The sequence below is a fragment of the Alosa pseudoharengus genome, unplaced genomic scaffold, assembly GCF_046254945.1.
Source record: "Alosa pseudoharengus isolate Yale_2024_CS ecotype anadromous, Long Island Sound unplaced genomic scaffold, YU_APseudo_1.1 YU_APseudo_1.1_scf_1, whole genome shotgun sequence".
Classification (NCBI taxonomy): Eukaryota; Metazoa; Chordata; class Actinopteri; order Clupeiformes; family Clupeidae; genus Alosa; species Alosa pseudoharengus.
Genome location: NW_027468564.1, coordinates 50287351 through 50303897, shown reverse-complemented (window position 1 = coordinate 50303897; position 16547 = coordinate 50287351). Strand labels below are relative to the sequence as shown.

General features: G+C 43.9%; 2 protein-coding genes across 3 annotated transcripts; one reads left to right on the top strand and one right to left on the bottom strand.

The window, feature by feature from the left end:
* Positions 1-529: 529 nt before the first annotated feature.
* LOC143131857 (protein CutA homolog) lies at positions 530-4441 on the bottom strand. 2 transcript variants are annotated; one of them, XM_076291444.1, is made up of 8 exons: positions 4422-4441; positions 4225-4282; positions 3852-3935; positions 2429-2577; positions 2019-2078; positions 1239-1284; positions 976-1025; positions 530-842 (listed from the first exon to the last, which is right to left on the bottom strand). In XM_076291444.1, exons 3-8 carry the CDS (start codon positions 3906-3908, stop codon positions 743-745), a joined length of 462 nt encoding a protein of 153 aa, XP_076147559.1. In that variant the 5' UTR covers positions 3909-3935; positions 4225-4282; positions 4422-4441; the 3' UTR covers positions 530-742. The 2 variants fall into 2 exon arrangements, with proteins under 2 accessions (XP_076147559.1, XP_076147562.1); XM_076291447.1 differs by having other exon boundaries at positions 4225-4279; positions 4422-4440.
* Positions 4442-4458: 17 nt separating this feature from the next.
* eif3d (eukaryotic translation initiation factor 3, subunit D) lies at positions 4459-13483 on the top strand. Its single transcript, XM_076291435.1, has 16 exons — positions 4459-4567; positions 5420-5545; positions 5942-5987; positions 6097-6233; positions 6522-6607; positions 6749-6821; positions 7258-7373; positions 8391-8523; positions 8683-8830; positions 9027-9157; positions 9565-9650; positions 9932-10061; positions 10584-10726; positions 11607-11799; positions 12235-12328; positions 13328-13483. The coding sequence occupies exons 2-16, from the start codon at positions 5423-5425 to the stop codon at positions 13339-13341; spliced, it is 1653 nt and encodes a 550-aa protein (XP_076147550.1). The 5' UTR covers positions 4459-4567; positions 5420-5422; the 3' UTR covers positions 13342-13483.
* The last annotated feature ends 3064 nt before the right edge of the window (positions 13484-16547 follow it).

The window sequence follows — 16547 nt, the reverse complement described above, 5'->3', positions numbered from 1 at the left end:
GCTTATTCATGAACACCATGCAGTAATAGAGCAAGAAACCCATGGATGATGGGGAGGAGTGGGGAGACAGAGCGAAATCATAGAGTTTGGATTATAAGACTGTTAGGCTGACCAGCAGATACAAATCAGCTGCTAGAACCGCATAACTGCAACAATGCCTTTGCATGCTCAAGGCTACTCTAAATGAGCTGTAAACACATAAAGCACATAAATCTAAATCCAAGGTCCTTTATATGAAGCAACCAGATACCGTTCTAGGCAAGAGAGCTACTTTCACACATTTTCCTACCCAATCCAATCATTCCCTTTTTAATTTCTCTTAATGAAAGAAATATTGAATTGCAATTTACTGACAACCAAAAAGACCAAATTAGGTATAATGGAAGAAAATCACGATTGATGAGCTACATGGGGCTTGGGTATAAAGCACTAACCGGCCATTTGGCAAAATGTCTCTCCCTTGTGGTTCTAGCCACACATCACACTTGATTTATTACAACAATATTGAGATACTGACGCAACACAAATGTACAAGTTCATGGTGGTTTATTGCCTATAATCCAGATTTGCATGAGGGGAACCCATCTGCAGATCTGATTAAAATAAGGAGCAGTTACAATGATTTCAGTCTTTATCAAATAAAAGGAATATATGTAGGAGTATCATTTCCATGTGTGTCAAAAGAGTTAACTTTTCAACACTGTAGGTGGCTTTTTTTAGAGTACTTGTTGAGAGAGGCTCCTCATTCAGGCACGACGTCACCAATCCACTTCAGGTAAGGAGGGTTTCCCTGGTCAATGGGCAGGCTGATGACTTCGGCCACTTCATAGGGGTGGTTTGACCTGCTCTCAACACAGAGAGTCAGACGTCAGTCAGAGGAGGCTTGTTAGTCAGGAAGGACATAAACGGTCAACTTTAGCCAAACAAAGGGACAGTTTGCCCTACACAGGGCCCATTTAGTTTACTTGGTCTTACCTGACATACTCTGCTAGTTCTGAAACTTTGGAGCTCCTCGTCTTAATCATCTGTGGGCAGACACAGGGATAAAGACACACTTGAAATTCAATGAAGGGTGCTTTATCAAATTATTCAACTACCCTTCCTGTCCACTGTGTAATTAGACTCATAGACGGAGTCATACATTTACTGATGCAGCAGGGAATTCTTCAGTAGCAGAACATTTTATAATCCACATTTTATAATCTAATGGCAGAATTTAAAAAAAAAAAGTGTCTCACCATCAATACTTCACTGTCTTCCTCAATCTTCCCTTGCCATTCATATCTGTATGAATACATGAAGCAGCTGTGTTATTAGCCTACAGTGACAAGTTTAAATTTATCCAAGAAATACAGATTTCAATATCTTTTTAGGGAGATGTGGTTAATAACCGAACTAAAGTAGCAGTGTCTGAGGTGAGGTCGTTATATTAAAGCAACCATGATAGCTACACAGACACAGAGACACACACACACAGCTCCTTGGAAACAGTTAACAACAGCAGCAGTCATTGTTTCCACTTGACACAAAATGCAGAAAAGTTCAGATCAGAGTTAAAATTCCTTTACTACTAGGCCAGCTGACATTAGGCCAGATGGTGGCAACATTGCAGCTCTCTGACCATCTGTTGTCAAGTCAACAAATGTATCGATTATTTGGTTGTTGACCTGCTTTTAGTGAAACAACGCCATTATAGTGTGAACAGCTGGAGGTAAAGCAGTCTCAGTATCTCTGCCTCAGACATCTGGCTCCAGAAGGACCCAGACTACAAAACATCAATTTTAATGTACAACAGAAATACTACAATTTCTACTGCCAGACTCCTTGCTTTTGACACTTAAGAACACACAATTTTGTGCTAACTGAGTCACAATGTATATGCCTTAAGCCTGGACAGGTAACACACATCTTCACTGATCAAGCAGACCTGAGACATTAAATTTGGCCACCATTTTGCAAAATAATCAATATATTTAATACACATTTTTGTCTCATCCAAAACACTGGACGTCACTTACATTGATGTGATTTTAGGCACTATGTTGACACAGGCAGCTAACTTCTTTTCCACAATGCCACTGAGAAAAGTCAAACAGAAAGGTTATTGATGACGATGTCACAAAATAAATGGTAAACAAACAAATATGTCTAGCATAGAGGATACCAGACAAAAAAGTAATTTAGCCTAATACTAAATAAAGCACATTTCACTGGGATGGTGAATTACACTGAAATCCATCACAACTTCAAGCATTCACCCTGTGGACAATAAGAGGAACTCAACAGGCTAGATAATTGGTATTTCCATTTAACAGGCTAGATGATTGGTATTCCCATTTAACAGGCTAGATGATTGGTATTCCCATTTAACAGGCTAGATGATCGGTATTCCCATTTAACAGGCTAGATGATTGGTATTCCCATTTACCGGGCCAGCTCTTTGGCTACTGTGTCATTGGGACACGTCACGAAGGCTGCGGAGTGAGTGCCTGAGGTGTAGGTTTCTGAAGCCATGGAGAACGCCCGCAATCCCACAGTCCTCAGCAGAGGGAGCATCAACCCACTGACCAACACAGTCTGAGGAGAAACATGCAGCCCACAGGTCAGTTTATAAAGGTAAATACACTGACCAACACAGTCTGAGGAGAAGCATGCAGCCCTCAGGTCAGTTTCTAAAGGTAAATATACTGAAACTAAAATGTTTATGTATGTAAGTGACTGATACAAAAGAACTTAACACATAAACATGGCATTAAGCCATTTGCAGCTTGAGGCCAGGCACATGCAAAGACCAAGAGGAACATAAATATACAAATAAAGCTTATATGTGAGCATAGCCAGCAGATCTGTTGGCAAGCATTCTGGCTCTGGCCCTGACAATAACATCAAATATAAGTGTTTAAACCCAGGAGGGAGTTTGAGAGGAACATGGAGAAAGAGATAGACAGGGTTAAGATACTAAAGCATCGCTTCTCAACCTTGGATTCGGATCCCATGTGGGGTCGCCTGAAATTCAAATGGAGTTGGCCGAGATATTGGGTCTCTTACAATTGACCAGTACATTACATACAAATGTACATGCATTTAATAAAAAAATATAAACATCGCCATGATATCCAAGTTAAGTAAGTCATCGGATCCTTCATTAAAATCCAGCTATGTAAAAAAAAACGTAGACATCCTGCATGAGATCATCATAATGCTTGATCAACGTTCCAAACAAAGTAACAAAACAACCAGGCGAGACAAACAAATTAGCTTGCTAGGACATTTCGCGAAAATACCGCTCTCAACTGGTTGTCACAGCAGAGATGAGATGCGCTCTCTCTCTCACATCATGTCGTGAATGATTGGGGTCGCCAACGTTTTGTGACATCAAAATAGAGTCACCTGCCAAAAAAGGTTGGGAACCTCTGTCCTAAAGGAACAGACAGAACGGGTCTGGTCACGCCCACCTAGATCTCCTTTGACATTTTGTTTTAACCAGGCTAGCATCGCCTTGAAGCTCATGAAAATAAGAATGTGAAATATATAATTTCATCATGTGTTTATGACTTGTGATACTGCCATTTTGGAGTACAGAGTTTTTCAACTCAGCGAGTCCTACTTTGAAAGACTGACCATCACTATGGAAAATCAGTTTTCTCTCTCTCTCTCTCTCTCTCTCTCTCTCTCTCTCTCTCTGCTACCTCCCTTGTAAGTGTGTCGCTTACATCACAGATGAAACCCGGGTTAAAATACGCACCAAGCATAAACCACAGCTTCTTCACTCTTGCATGCCATAGATTTTGTCTTTACTTGAAAAGCATATAGGCACCGTTGCCAACTGTACTAGAATCAACACAACTTACCACAACGACGGTTTTCAGAGTTCCACCTTGCAGACTGTCGAGAAGTCCAAAGCGCATTGCCTGACAGCAACGTGCAGGTTATATCTATAACATGCAAACCACAAAAAACTGACTATGATATGAGTTGAAAACCTAGCCAAACCAAGAATGCAACACAAGATAGTCTCCTAGCTAGATTACTCGCCCATGTGGGCAGGGCACTTGGCTGTATGCAGTCTGACTGACTGGGTATGTCTCCGTAAAAAACACAAGCTTCTTCACTCTTGCATGCCATAACTTTTGTCTTTACTTGCAAAACATACATGCAACCTACATACAATCGGTGAACTTATCATACTTGTTTCAACCGACGCACATAAACTCATCTACGTACCAGTTCAAAACGCACAGCTTCAAATTGATAACAGCGGATGCCGTAAATCACAGCGCTGCTAGAAGAACACAAATATATGACAATTTACAAACATTGGTTGCATTTCACTGTAAAACTGATACATTTGTCCATTATTGCTCCATTATTGGTATTTATCGGTCATGAAGTAAACGTATTCATAGTCACAAAAAACGCACTTTACACCAACTGTCGCAAACGCTAACAGGAAGTGTAAGATTTTGTTTACGTCACCTTTTCTACCCTTCTTCCGCCGGCAAAACCGGGATTTGCGGAATAATTCAGTGGGGTGGCGTTCTTTTAAATCATCTTCCATCCACCACGGGTTTGTTTAATGTCCATATTTGATTAGATTTCCTTTGGATCGTATTATATATCACGTTGGTTTTATGTGATTATTTTTCTGATGATAGGAGTAAGTGAGTCTATAAACGAGGGACCTTATCACTAGCATTAGCCGACCTACCCATCTATCCTGAAACAGCTGCTAACGCCGCTAACACTACGTTTGGTGGTTATAGCTATCTGTTACCCTGCTTGGAAGCTGTTCAAGTTTTCAAGTCTTTATGGTCGGTGTTTTTGACATATGCACTGAAGTTGCAGAAAAGAACAGAACAGAACAGAAAAGTTACTGCTTTTTGTGAAGTTGTGAATTGACTTTGGTACAACGTCACTGTTAGTACCCTAACGCTACCATTCAAGTAACATTAGCTTTTTAGTGTCAATGTCTAGAAGCTAGCTCTTAATGCTAACCATTGATCTGTGTTGTCTTTCACGTTTTCCGGTATGTCTCAGTAGTAACTAGCCGTTTTGTGAACTGTTATTTGGGTCGCTTCCTTAGAATTAACGTCTGTGAAAGTGCCATTGTAGTGACAAGAACAACCTCAGTCAACCGATCAGAATTTAACGAAACGTTGCTACTATGATGACTAGTCCACTGCGCAAACTGAGGTGCACGAAAAGCACATCCGCTTGATGATAGCAGTGCTGATCTAAGTCTGAGTACCAACTTCAGCACAGTTATTTAACGTTATAATGTTAGCACAGTTATTAGTAACGTCAGCTAAATGTAACGTTACCCGTAAGTTCTACCTATAACTCAACCCTAGTGATGTAGAATAAGATTGACCGACCATGCAGAACTTGAGCTGCTTTGTACATCTTCTCTCCTCTGTAGGCTATGGCCAAGTTTCTAGCCCCCGTGATCCAGGATAACCCCTCAGGGTGGGGTCCCTGTGCAGTTCCCGATAAATTCAAAGACATGCCCTACCAGCCATTCAGCAAAGGAGATCGTCTGGGCAAGGTAAGCTGGCACATCTCACTTTTTACTTCTCCTTTGTAGATAGAGGTGTCCTGGATATAATTGTTTGTTTTACTCCTCCTTGTTTGCTCTTCTGTGTTAATTAGGTGATCTGAACTGATAGACTAGAAACGTTAGTATAATTCAGTCCCTTGTGCTAAGCCTTGAGGTGTGTGTGTGTGTGTGTGTGTGTGTCTGCTTAACAAATAATTTTTGGGCCATCTTGTGAAAAGAAAGCAAGCATTACAAGCTGAAAGTGACTATTACGGCAATGGAAGGGCATCTTGAAGCAGTCGGGACCTCTGATTGTCTCTCTAAACATGTAATCACGTTTCTCATTTTTCCTTGACCTCTGCCTGCATGTCTAAACAAAGTCATGAAATGTTGCATCCTTTTTAGGTTGCTGACTGGACCGGTGCTACCTACCAGGACAAGAGATACACAAGTAAGTATCACGAACGACTGACGATCATTAGAAACGTTGGCAATCCTCCTGTAGTATAGATGTCTCCGCTGCAGTAAGTGACCTCAGATTATTACGTGTTTGTGCTCAGATAAGTACTCGTCTCAGTTTGGAGGGGGCAGCCAGTATGCCTACTTCCATGAGGAGGATGAGACCAGCTTTCAGCTGGTGGACACGGCCAAGACTCAGAAGACGGCCTACCAGAGGAACCGCCTTAGGTTCGCTCAGGTAATGAAGAACATCACAGCATGTGTCACATGGCCATAGTAATGTAGTTAGTGGCAATGTTTGTTAATATGCATTCTAGTTGTAGAGTTAAGATTTTCTTTTAAGAGTTCATATTTATTGTCAAATACTGTGTCATGTTTTTGTTTTGGTGCTCCAGACATCTTTTCAGGTAGTTGTGCATTCACACTACTACTATTTTCTTTATGTAGTACAGTGCATGTGTTGTGCTGTGTACACTGCCTTGATTGGTTTGGTACTAATGGTTTGTGGTGTTGGTGCGCTTTACAGAGGAATCTGCGCAGAGATAAGGACCGTAGGAACGTCGCTCAGTTCAACATGCAGACCCTGCCCAAGAGTGCTAAGCAAAAGGAGAGGTGAGGTCCCCAACACGAAACCATGACCTCTCCCGGTCCTCGTGTTGGGTCACTTGTCCGTGATCGTAACGGAGACGCCCCCCCCCCTGCCCCCCTTCTAAGTCTCCTCGGTCATCTCACTCGTTGTCTCTCCTCGTCCAGGGACCGCATGCGTCTGCAGAAGAAGTTCCAGAAGCAGTTTGGCGTGCGCCAGAAGTGGGACCAGAAGTCACAGGTGAGCGCCGTCTTCCAGCGCCCTCCCCTGGGCCCTCCCCTGTCGCCTGCTTAAACCTCAACAGCAGACCGGCTCAGCGCTCGTTCAGGGCGTTTCTGTAGCTTGAGTCTCTGAACTCTGGGTGAACCCAAAGAGTGTGAAGTCCGCCTGCAGCATGTCATAACAGCTGAATTTGATTTGCTACCACTGATCTGTGTGTGTGTGTGTGTGTGTGTGTGTGTGTGTGTGTGTGTGACAGACAGACTTATTTCTTTGTGTCATAATATTGGAATCCTTTTCCTCTGGCGTTTGTGTCTGTGTGCCCTTGCCCTGTACCATTCAAATTTGATTTCGATTGGAGTAAACATAAGCTCAGAGGAGCTCTTTCATCCATCTCATCCCCCTCTTAAACATGGTGCTGTCTCCATGTCCCGTCCACCGCTTCGCCAAGGCCCAGCTGAAGCCAAGGGACTCGTCAGTAGAGGTGCGTAGCGACTGGGAGGTCAAGGAGGAGATGGACTTCCCCCGTTTGATGAAAATGAGATACATGGAGGTGGCTGACCCCCTGGACATGTAAGTACATGGAACCTTCAACACACTGATCCCAAGGTTGTGTGTGAGGGAGATTTCTTATTGGCAGCTAATGTTTGTGATGGGAGTGATTTTGGAATGTTTCCATCCATCAAGTCCAGTCAGTTCAAGTTTATTTATATAGCGCATTTCATACACAGAGGTCATTCAATGTGCTTTACATGAACAAAATCAAACAATAATAACAAATAAAAGCATAGAAGGGCATTATAGTCAAAGAATAGTTCAAAAGGTAAAGATCATCATAAAAAGAAAACATAAAACACACAAGGTAAAATCATTCTACTAAATTATCAGTTGTGATTTCCCTATGGATGTGCATTCCTCTGAAAATGTTTAATAATGTTGCATCAGAACTCTTGTGAACTCTTATTTTAACCCTGAACTATGATGACTAGTCCAATGCGCAAACTGACATGCGTGGAAAACACACTGGCTTGAAGATAGCAGTGCGGAGCTATGTCTGAGTCTTTAAGGCTGGGATCACACATTGTTCTCTACGGTGTGGCAGAGGAACTGTGGCAGCACTAACGTAACGCTAGCGTTAATCAAGCTCAGCGTTGAACTTGGTTGGTCGTGTGACTGAAGGCCAACACAAAGGGCAGGCAATGCGACGGTCGAATTTGACGGTAGAATTCTGTTGTGTCGAATCAGTTGGTATCACACAGTACACACGACGCAACGGTGACCCTTTTGTACATTTTAGATAGGCTGGCCATCACAAACACTTCCTATCAAGGATATTTGGAAGGAGAAAAGGGAACATTTTAGTAAGAAAGAGTTCATATGTCGATGTCTGTGTGTGTGCCCCGTTCACTTCAATAGATTCCATTCCATTATGTCGTGTCTCCTGACGTAAGTTGCTGTCGCATCGCTTGCCGTATCTCTTGGCCTTAACCTGTAGGGTAGCTAGGTGTCCAGGTAGAGACCGACTCCCTTGTGCTAGCCGCTCTAGGCACTCTTGTCTTCCTATTTTGACCTTTGACCTCTTCTGTCTAGCGAGTGCTGTGGAGCTCTGGAATACTACGACAAGGCCTTTGACCGCATCACCACGCGTAATGAGAAACAGCTGAAGAGCATCAAGAGGATCTTCCACACGGTCACCACCACTGACGACCCGGTCATCCGCAAGGTGTGTGGTGTTGATGTGTGCTGACTTTAGGGACCATTTCACGTTAGTTGGGAAAACCAAGGGAAAAGCACGATGTCCAGTAATTAGTAGCTCATCTCTGATGGTTGAACAAAGACCATAACTCGTGTGTGTGTGTGTGTGTGTGCCATGTTGTTTCAGCTGGCCAAGACCCAGGGCAATGTGTTTGCCACCGATGCCATCCTGGCCACCCTGATGTGTTGCACGCGCTCAGTCAACTCCTGGGACATCATCGTGCAGCGAGTGGGGAACAAGTTGTTCTTCGACAAGAGAGACAACTCTGACTTTGGTGAGCCAGCCCTAGTTAATATTGTTTGGGTTTTTTTTTTTTTTTTTTTTTTTTTTTTACTTTATTGTTTTGTTTTGTTTTCAATGAATGAGATTAAAAACCCACAGTGAGATGGATGGATCTTCAGCCCCTTATAAATGATATTTTGGTGCCTAACAGAAAAGCCTCATCTCTTCCCTCACCACCTCCCCTACAGATCTGCTGACCGTGAGTGAGACGGCCAACGAGCCACCACAGGACGAGGGCAACTCCTTCAACTCGCCACGCAACCTGGCCATGGAGGCCACATACATCAACCATAACTTCAGCCAGCAGTGCCTCAAGATGGTACGCTAGCGCAGCGGAGGCCCAGACCTGCCGTTTCACTTAATGAGACTCTGCTCTGCTCTGCTCTGCTCTGCTCTGGTGGGGTGGGGTGTCTCCCCCCCCCCCCGGAGAAATTTGGTTTTGCAGCCCGGAGCTTATTAGCAAGAATTATGTTAGACCAATCAGAGGCGGAACAGTGCTCCACCATCAAAACAAACCTTCTTTAGGGATCTATTAACCAAATTGTACTTCAAGATGCTGACTTGAATGACTGACTTTTTTTTTGTTTGTATTTATTTATTTATTTATTTATTTATTGAAGCAGTTGTCAACTGTTATCATTGGTCTGACTTGAGTGTGAGCACCCTATCCAGGGCAGCATTAAGTACTGAAACTGAAACTGCCACATTTCTGCACTTTTCTGTCAGGGAGGAGAGAGGCACAAGTTCCCCAACCCCAACCCCTTCGTCGAGGAGGACATGGACAAGAATGAAGTGGCCTCTGTGGCCTACAGGTAAAGCACTCTAGATCTTAAACCACCCACTAAACCAAGCACTCTAGATCTTAAACCACCCACTAAACCAAGACCCATTAGCCTTAGATCTTAAACCACCCACTAAACCAAGACCCATTAGCCTTAGATCTTAAACCACCCACTAAACCAAGACCCATTAGCCTTAATAACAAAATTCCAGTCTGACGAGTCCTAGATGGTAACTGTTAAACCCGACCATTCAGTTGTAAGAGTTGTAAAAAAAGCCTAGTGCTGAAGAGCATGTTCTATGTCCATTTCAGGTACCGGCGGTGGAAGCTTGGGGAGGACATTGATCTGATCGTCCGCTGTGAGCATGATGGTGTGATGACTGGAGCCAGCGGGGAGGTGTCCTTCATCAACGTCAAGACCCTCAACGAGTGGGACTCCAGAGTAAGACATGGCCCGAGTGGGTTTGTAGGGAGACTCCAGAGTAAGACATGGCCCGAGTGGGTTTGTAGGGAGACTCCAGAGTAAGACATGGCCCGAGTGGGTTTGGAGGGAGACTCCAGAGTAAGACATGGCCCGAGTGGGTTTGGAGGGAGACTCCAGAGTAAGACATGGGCCGAGTGGGGTTGGAGGCTCTGGGTAGGGTACAAATTGGAGTCAGCTAATCAGTTGGAGCTGGAAAATGGTGGGGGGGGGGGGGGGTGATGAATAATGAGGCTTAGTGACTGCAGACCTGTTGGATAAAACCAGTGCCAGAGTGGTAGTTTGAGCCTCTTGGCGTACCGTATATTGAGTGAGGAGTTGGTTGAGTCATGTCTAGGCTTGGGATTTTGCATCAGGACATTTTTCTCATGATCTCTAGCAATGTAAATGATAAGTGAGAATGCTGGAGAATATGTATAATAATGCTGTACAATAAGTAATGTGCATTGTTACGGTGGCTGATGGTGTTTGTGTCCTGTTCAGTATTGTAATGGAGTGGACTGGCGTCAGAAGCTGGACTCTCAGAGGGGAGCCGTTCTGGCCACAGAGCTGAAGAACAACAGCTACAAGCTGGCCCGCTGGACCTGCTGCGCCATGCTGGCCGGGTCAGAGTACCTGAAACTGGGGTGAGGCATGCACGCACGGGCACACACACACACACACACACACACACACACAAGCACAGGCACACTTGCACACATTAAAATGGATCCTCATGTATCATACTGGTACACACACACACACACACTAAAATGTATGTTTATGTACTTAGGGCTGTCAAATGATTAATCGCTGAATTTCTATAGTTAATCGTGACTAATTGCATATTTTATCACATGATTAAAATTGTGTTATTTTGCATTTCTGAGAAGTCCATATTAACAATGTAAAACAATTCTTACCCATGTTTCTTGATCGGGGATCAAATGAAAGCAAAGAAATGTACTTTATGAGCTTTATTAACTATAACAGGTATTTGATTGTTTCAAATCAAATTTCAAAAGATGTGCAGCGGGTCTGAGGCAACGTATTCTTCAGAAATATAATTGATATCAACTGATATTAATGCTACAGCAGAAATTCATTCACAAAATGTACACACATTATAAATGGCATAACAAATAAACAAAATAGTCTATATAGCCTTTATTCATAGGCTTGTCTTTGAGTTCAGTTGAAAATAAGGAATGTTTCATGTTCATGAAATATGCACAAGTGCATGTGCAAAATGTAGCCTAGGCCTACAGCACATTTCAGTGAAGTGCATAACAAACAGAAATAGCCTAGTCCATATCTTTCATATGTTCAGTTCACGTGTAACAGTGTAGAGTGTAAACAATGTTTAGTTTGTAGATTATAGCTTAAACTACGAGCTATAATCTGCGATATCCCCCCCCCCCCCCCCCCCCAATATACACACCATTACATCTAGTAACTAGTTTTAGTTCAGATGGTTTGTCTCGTAACCATAACGACATCCCATCATCCTCCTCCTCTGGTCTCCAGGTACGTGTCCCGCTACCACGTGAAGGACTCGGCGCGCCACGTCATCCTGGGCACTCAGCAGTTCAAGCCCAACGAGTTTGCCAGCCAGATCAACCTGAGCATGGAGAACGCCTGGGGCATCCTCCGCTGCGTCATCGACATCTGCCGCAAGCTGGACGAGGGCAAGTACCTCATCCTCAAGGACCCCAACAAGGTGAGTCCACAGAGCGCGTACACACACACACACACACACACACACACACACACACACACACACACACACACACACACACACACACACTGCCTCAGAATGGGAAGCAAAAGCTCTCTTTTTTTATTTTCTTCCATGATCAGTTAGGAAGTATGTTACTTATGGAAGTAAGTTATGAAGGTTGATTAATGTATTTGTCTCATTAGCATTACTGTTATACATTGATTGACCATTAGTTGTGTTTATTGCAATACATTGACCATCAAATTGGTGTATAACTCTTGATGCGTTTAATTTGTTCTCTGTACTGGTGTTGGCCTCGATGTTGAACCTTTACCACTCACCCAATTGATTTATTCTTGGTGTATGTGAAACTGTTGACACAAGCATTCAGTGTTGTTAATGAGTTGTGTTCCACACCTGTGTGTGTCTTCGCAGCAAGTTATCCGCATCTACAGCCTGCCAGACGGCACCTTCAGCTCCGACGAAGATGAGGATGAGGAGGAAGATGAAGAGGACGAGGAGGACGAAGGTGAGATGAGGCGCCTGTGCTGTGTTTTTTTTTTTTTTTTTCACCCCTTGTAATCAGAGGTGCGAATGAAAGCCTCAGGGCAAAGGCAGCAGATGTGATAGCGGCGCGTACGTTCAAAAGATGTTCTTAAATGTTTTTTACGCTTTGCGAAACGGAACACTTCAGTTACGCACCCAGTGTAGCTTCCCTGTCAGGGCAAAGGCGGCATCGCTTATTTATCCAGGCCGGGTTGGGAGTCCTTATCTGAACCCAACACATCCCCCACATCAATCTCTCGGCCTTCCTCTTGTCTTTTAGGATTTCAAATGTTGTTATAGTGTTGATTAAGTGAGGCGTTAACAGTGCATTGACATGGAAGTGTCAGCCGTTTGTTTAATAACAAGCATGAGCTTTTTCCATACCCCAAAAGGTAAAAAAGTTAGAAATACTATAGTAGTGTTTCAGAGTGTAGCTTTAAAGAAGAAATCCGGCGAGTTTTCACCTAGAGGTCACCGAGTTCGGTCAGTACAAAAACGGAAACAGTCGGTTGTCCGTGAGCTCCATGATTGTTTTAGTTTTTTTCGTACCGACAGTACTCGAGAAGCGGAGATCTATGTGAGAACTCCTTTTAAGTAGTATCAGTTACTGTTGTAGTGGTGTTAAAGGGCCATTCACTCAATGAGCGAAAACTGTAATGATAACGGCAAAGAAATGTCGCTTTAGCTAATATGAATGCCAATGTCCCATACATAGACTATAAGGATAACGACAGGAGGGGATTACTTTCAGAGCGATTTTGAGAACAGTAAAAAAAAAAAAAAAACTGACAGCATATCAGAATCCAACAAAATTTAGACATCACACATCACATGCATTAACACGAGGAGAGAATTTCCTTATCGTCGGTCAATGTGGACATCATTATAGTTAGTTATCTTTATAGTTACCGGCCCTTATAGTTAATAGTTCTAATTGTGAACGGCCCTTAAACATCTCTCCCTCCCTCCCCTCCATTTCTAGATGAGGAGAACTGAAGAGCGGGAGATGGAAGCCAAACCCAAGACCAAACGGGTCGGTGCTGTCCAGGCCCTAACCCGCATCTCATCAGAGTGGCTTGAGCACATGTGTCATCAAGTGTTGAGACCCATTAAAGATGGAGTGATGTTGCAAAGCCCACAGTTTTGTCCCACTCTCTTCATTTTAATGTGACTTTTTAAATTAAGTTTGCCAGTGAGCACCCAAGGCAACATAATAAACAGTATATGAAATATGTGTATTGATCCCTGCAGTCTTTAACAATAGAATTCTTACAAATGTCTTGCTGTATCACCCAGTTTGTACGGAGTCAGATGAAGCAGTGAAAGGAATGGGCTCATTTGCATTTTTTGTAGAGACAAATTAATGTCAACGTAAGTGGAGAAGAATCTGGCCTGGAGGCTGCAGCGATTCAGACAATGCCATTGCTATGTTTGCCCACAGGAGGGCTCTGAAAGCTTGGGCCAGCCACGGCAGAGGAGATTTGTTGAACGCGGCTCTGGGAACAGCTTTGTGGACCCTGACGCAGGCTTATGAAGCATGGAGGGAGACGTTCTTACTGGCCCTGAAAATAAATTGCCGACTAAGGGCGCCCCTTTGAAATCCTAAGCACGCACGACGCAGGTTCACGTAACCAGCAACCTTGTGTTTGCACCTGCTCGTCTGTGGTGTGTGCAATGTGTCGTGACGAGCTGTTTCCACTCAGCCATGACTTCATCTTGCTGCCTCTTCCATACATCACCTGACCACCCTTCCAAAACACACACACGCACACACACCACCATTCCCTCAGGGTCTCTTCATCCCAGCCATTCACTTAGCCATACACTCAGCCCCCACCCCACCCCACACACACACACACACACACACACACACACACACACACACACTCGGTTGCAGCCATCAGTCACCCTCTCCGTCTCATCTATTCCACCCCTCCCTCCCTCCCTTGTCATCTCCATCTCTCAATCTATCCAGTCAGCCAGTCAAGGTTAGGCGTGGAGCTGGTTTAAAAATAGTTCAATAAACTGAGGAGGTAGACGGAGCACTCGTAGCATACAGAGCAGCGCGCTCACGATGGCGCTCGCCATTCATGCACACAACAGGGAGAGCTGGCAGCAACAATCCAAGAATGCGCTGTAGGGATCAAGGCTTAAATAAGAAGAGGTGAACTGCGAGAGACTGAACCAGGTAGATCAGGGTGCTATAAAATTTCGTCCATATGACCGACAATAATGTTAGATGCTGGGCGGCTGGTCCCTCCTTAGAATCATCCTACTTCGCCCCCCAGCGGCCCCTGAGGTAGAAAGAAGGATAACAAGAGAATGTATGCTGGTGGACCAGACTTATTGAGAGGCGAAGAATTTAACACTTTGGGAAACTTGTTGGAATGGATGGAATATAAATGATAAAGTTGGATTGAGAGGGCATCAAACTAAGTTTAGATTTGGGAGAGAATTGTGAGGTAAAGTGCTACTTTTGTGTTCATCTGGGTGTGATTAGATCATTAGCCTACAACAAGGCATTGCACCCAACAAATATTAAAGGTGAAATGGTGGTGACAATTTGAATTTCTAGGCATATGTCCTTTTGTTTATTTGATGGTATATAGCCTTCAGATGATTCCTAGAGGGTTGGATTAATGCACTTCTTTCCAACATGAGGCAGAAAATGACCTGATGATAGATGTAGGCTAGGCTTACGCATAAAAGTAAGAAAACGACATGAGTTTTGTAGAACTTTATGTAAGATTGAAAAATGTTTTTGATGTAGGAAAAAACTTACCTTTTCTTCCTCTTGTGGCTTATGTCTTAACACTTTGGTTTCAACTAAGCTATGTTTGATATGCAAAGACTTCCTGATTGGCAGGGATGGTTTACTGCACGGGCCTACCAGGCCCAAGGGGTCAGGGCGCCCTGAAGCCCAAGCCTTTGCATGGAATCACTGCCTCAATATCAACAAATCAGGATGTAGGCTATGAATTCATGAATTGAATTCAGTATTGGCCATCCCCAAAATGGACCCCCAAACCCCCCCTCCCACATATACAACAATTAGTGGGGGGGAAAGTTCATAATCCGCCCATGCTGATTGGCACTATACACAATATGCCATTTTCTAATCCTTCCTGACACATTTCCTCAATCTGTATTTTTAAAATTGGGCATTGCATCTCATTTGTGGGCAAGAGATCCAGAAAGATTGGCAAATAAAGAATAAATTCAATTCACCTCTTACTTGAGACTTGAACACAGTTCAAGTGTAGTGGCGTAGGGCACATTATGTGCCCTACACGCACATACACTTTCACACTTAATGCACACGTGCTTGTGTTCACATACAAAGGTGAGCACTTGCAAACGCATGCAGACACACATGCATGCTGCCATGAAAGAGTAGTGAGCGTAACCTTTAACACATTAGGTAAGTATTGAGTAATGCAGAGACCCATAACACCACAGTGGCAGGATGCTTGATTAACACACCCCACTGGGAAACACACAGACACACACATCTCAAATGCAATGTTGCAGGCCAGACACACTCAAGAACAGGGTTCCATTAGCTGGCCTCACAGCGGACCTACACAGAGCCAAGGGGGGGGGGGGGGGGGGTAAGGGGGATGCGGGAGGAGAGGCTGTTGCCATGGAAACTGAGCAGTCACCACATCTGCGTGCTCCTCTGGCTGTCCCTGCGTGCTGGTGAAGCGAGGGGCCAAACGTCCACTGATGTTCCAGCGCTCAGAACTCTGTTCCGTTGCCCTCCCACAGACGAGGTGGTAACATCCTCAGATCTAAGTGTAAGAGTGTGTAAGGTTGTCCCCTGAGCTTGATCATCACAGTAAAGCATAACAGATATGTATATAAGCTACTGCTAAAAAAAGAGGAAATAGTTAAGTTCCTATTACAGATGGCAAGAGAGAGGATGCATTCAGTGCTAGAATAACATGATGTTAACAGTTGGTGATATTTTTTGCCATTTCTGTAAGATGTTTGCAATGTACATTTCCTCTCTGCTGGCTGCATAGTGACTTGATTTCACCAACACCACCACATCTCCTGCCCTCTCTGTCTTGGTCTGAATCTGCTTTTGTGTCCTTTTTTTTGGGGGGTCCATCTCTCCATCCTTCGCTCGCTCCTCCTCCCCAAAGTTAAAGGGGCCGACGACGTCACCTAATTAGGATGCGGGGGAGCAAGCAGCTGCT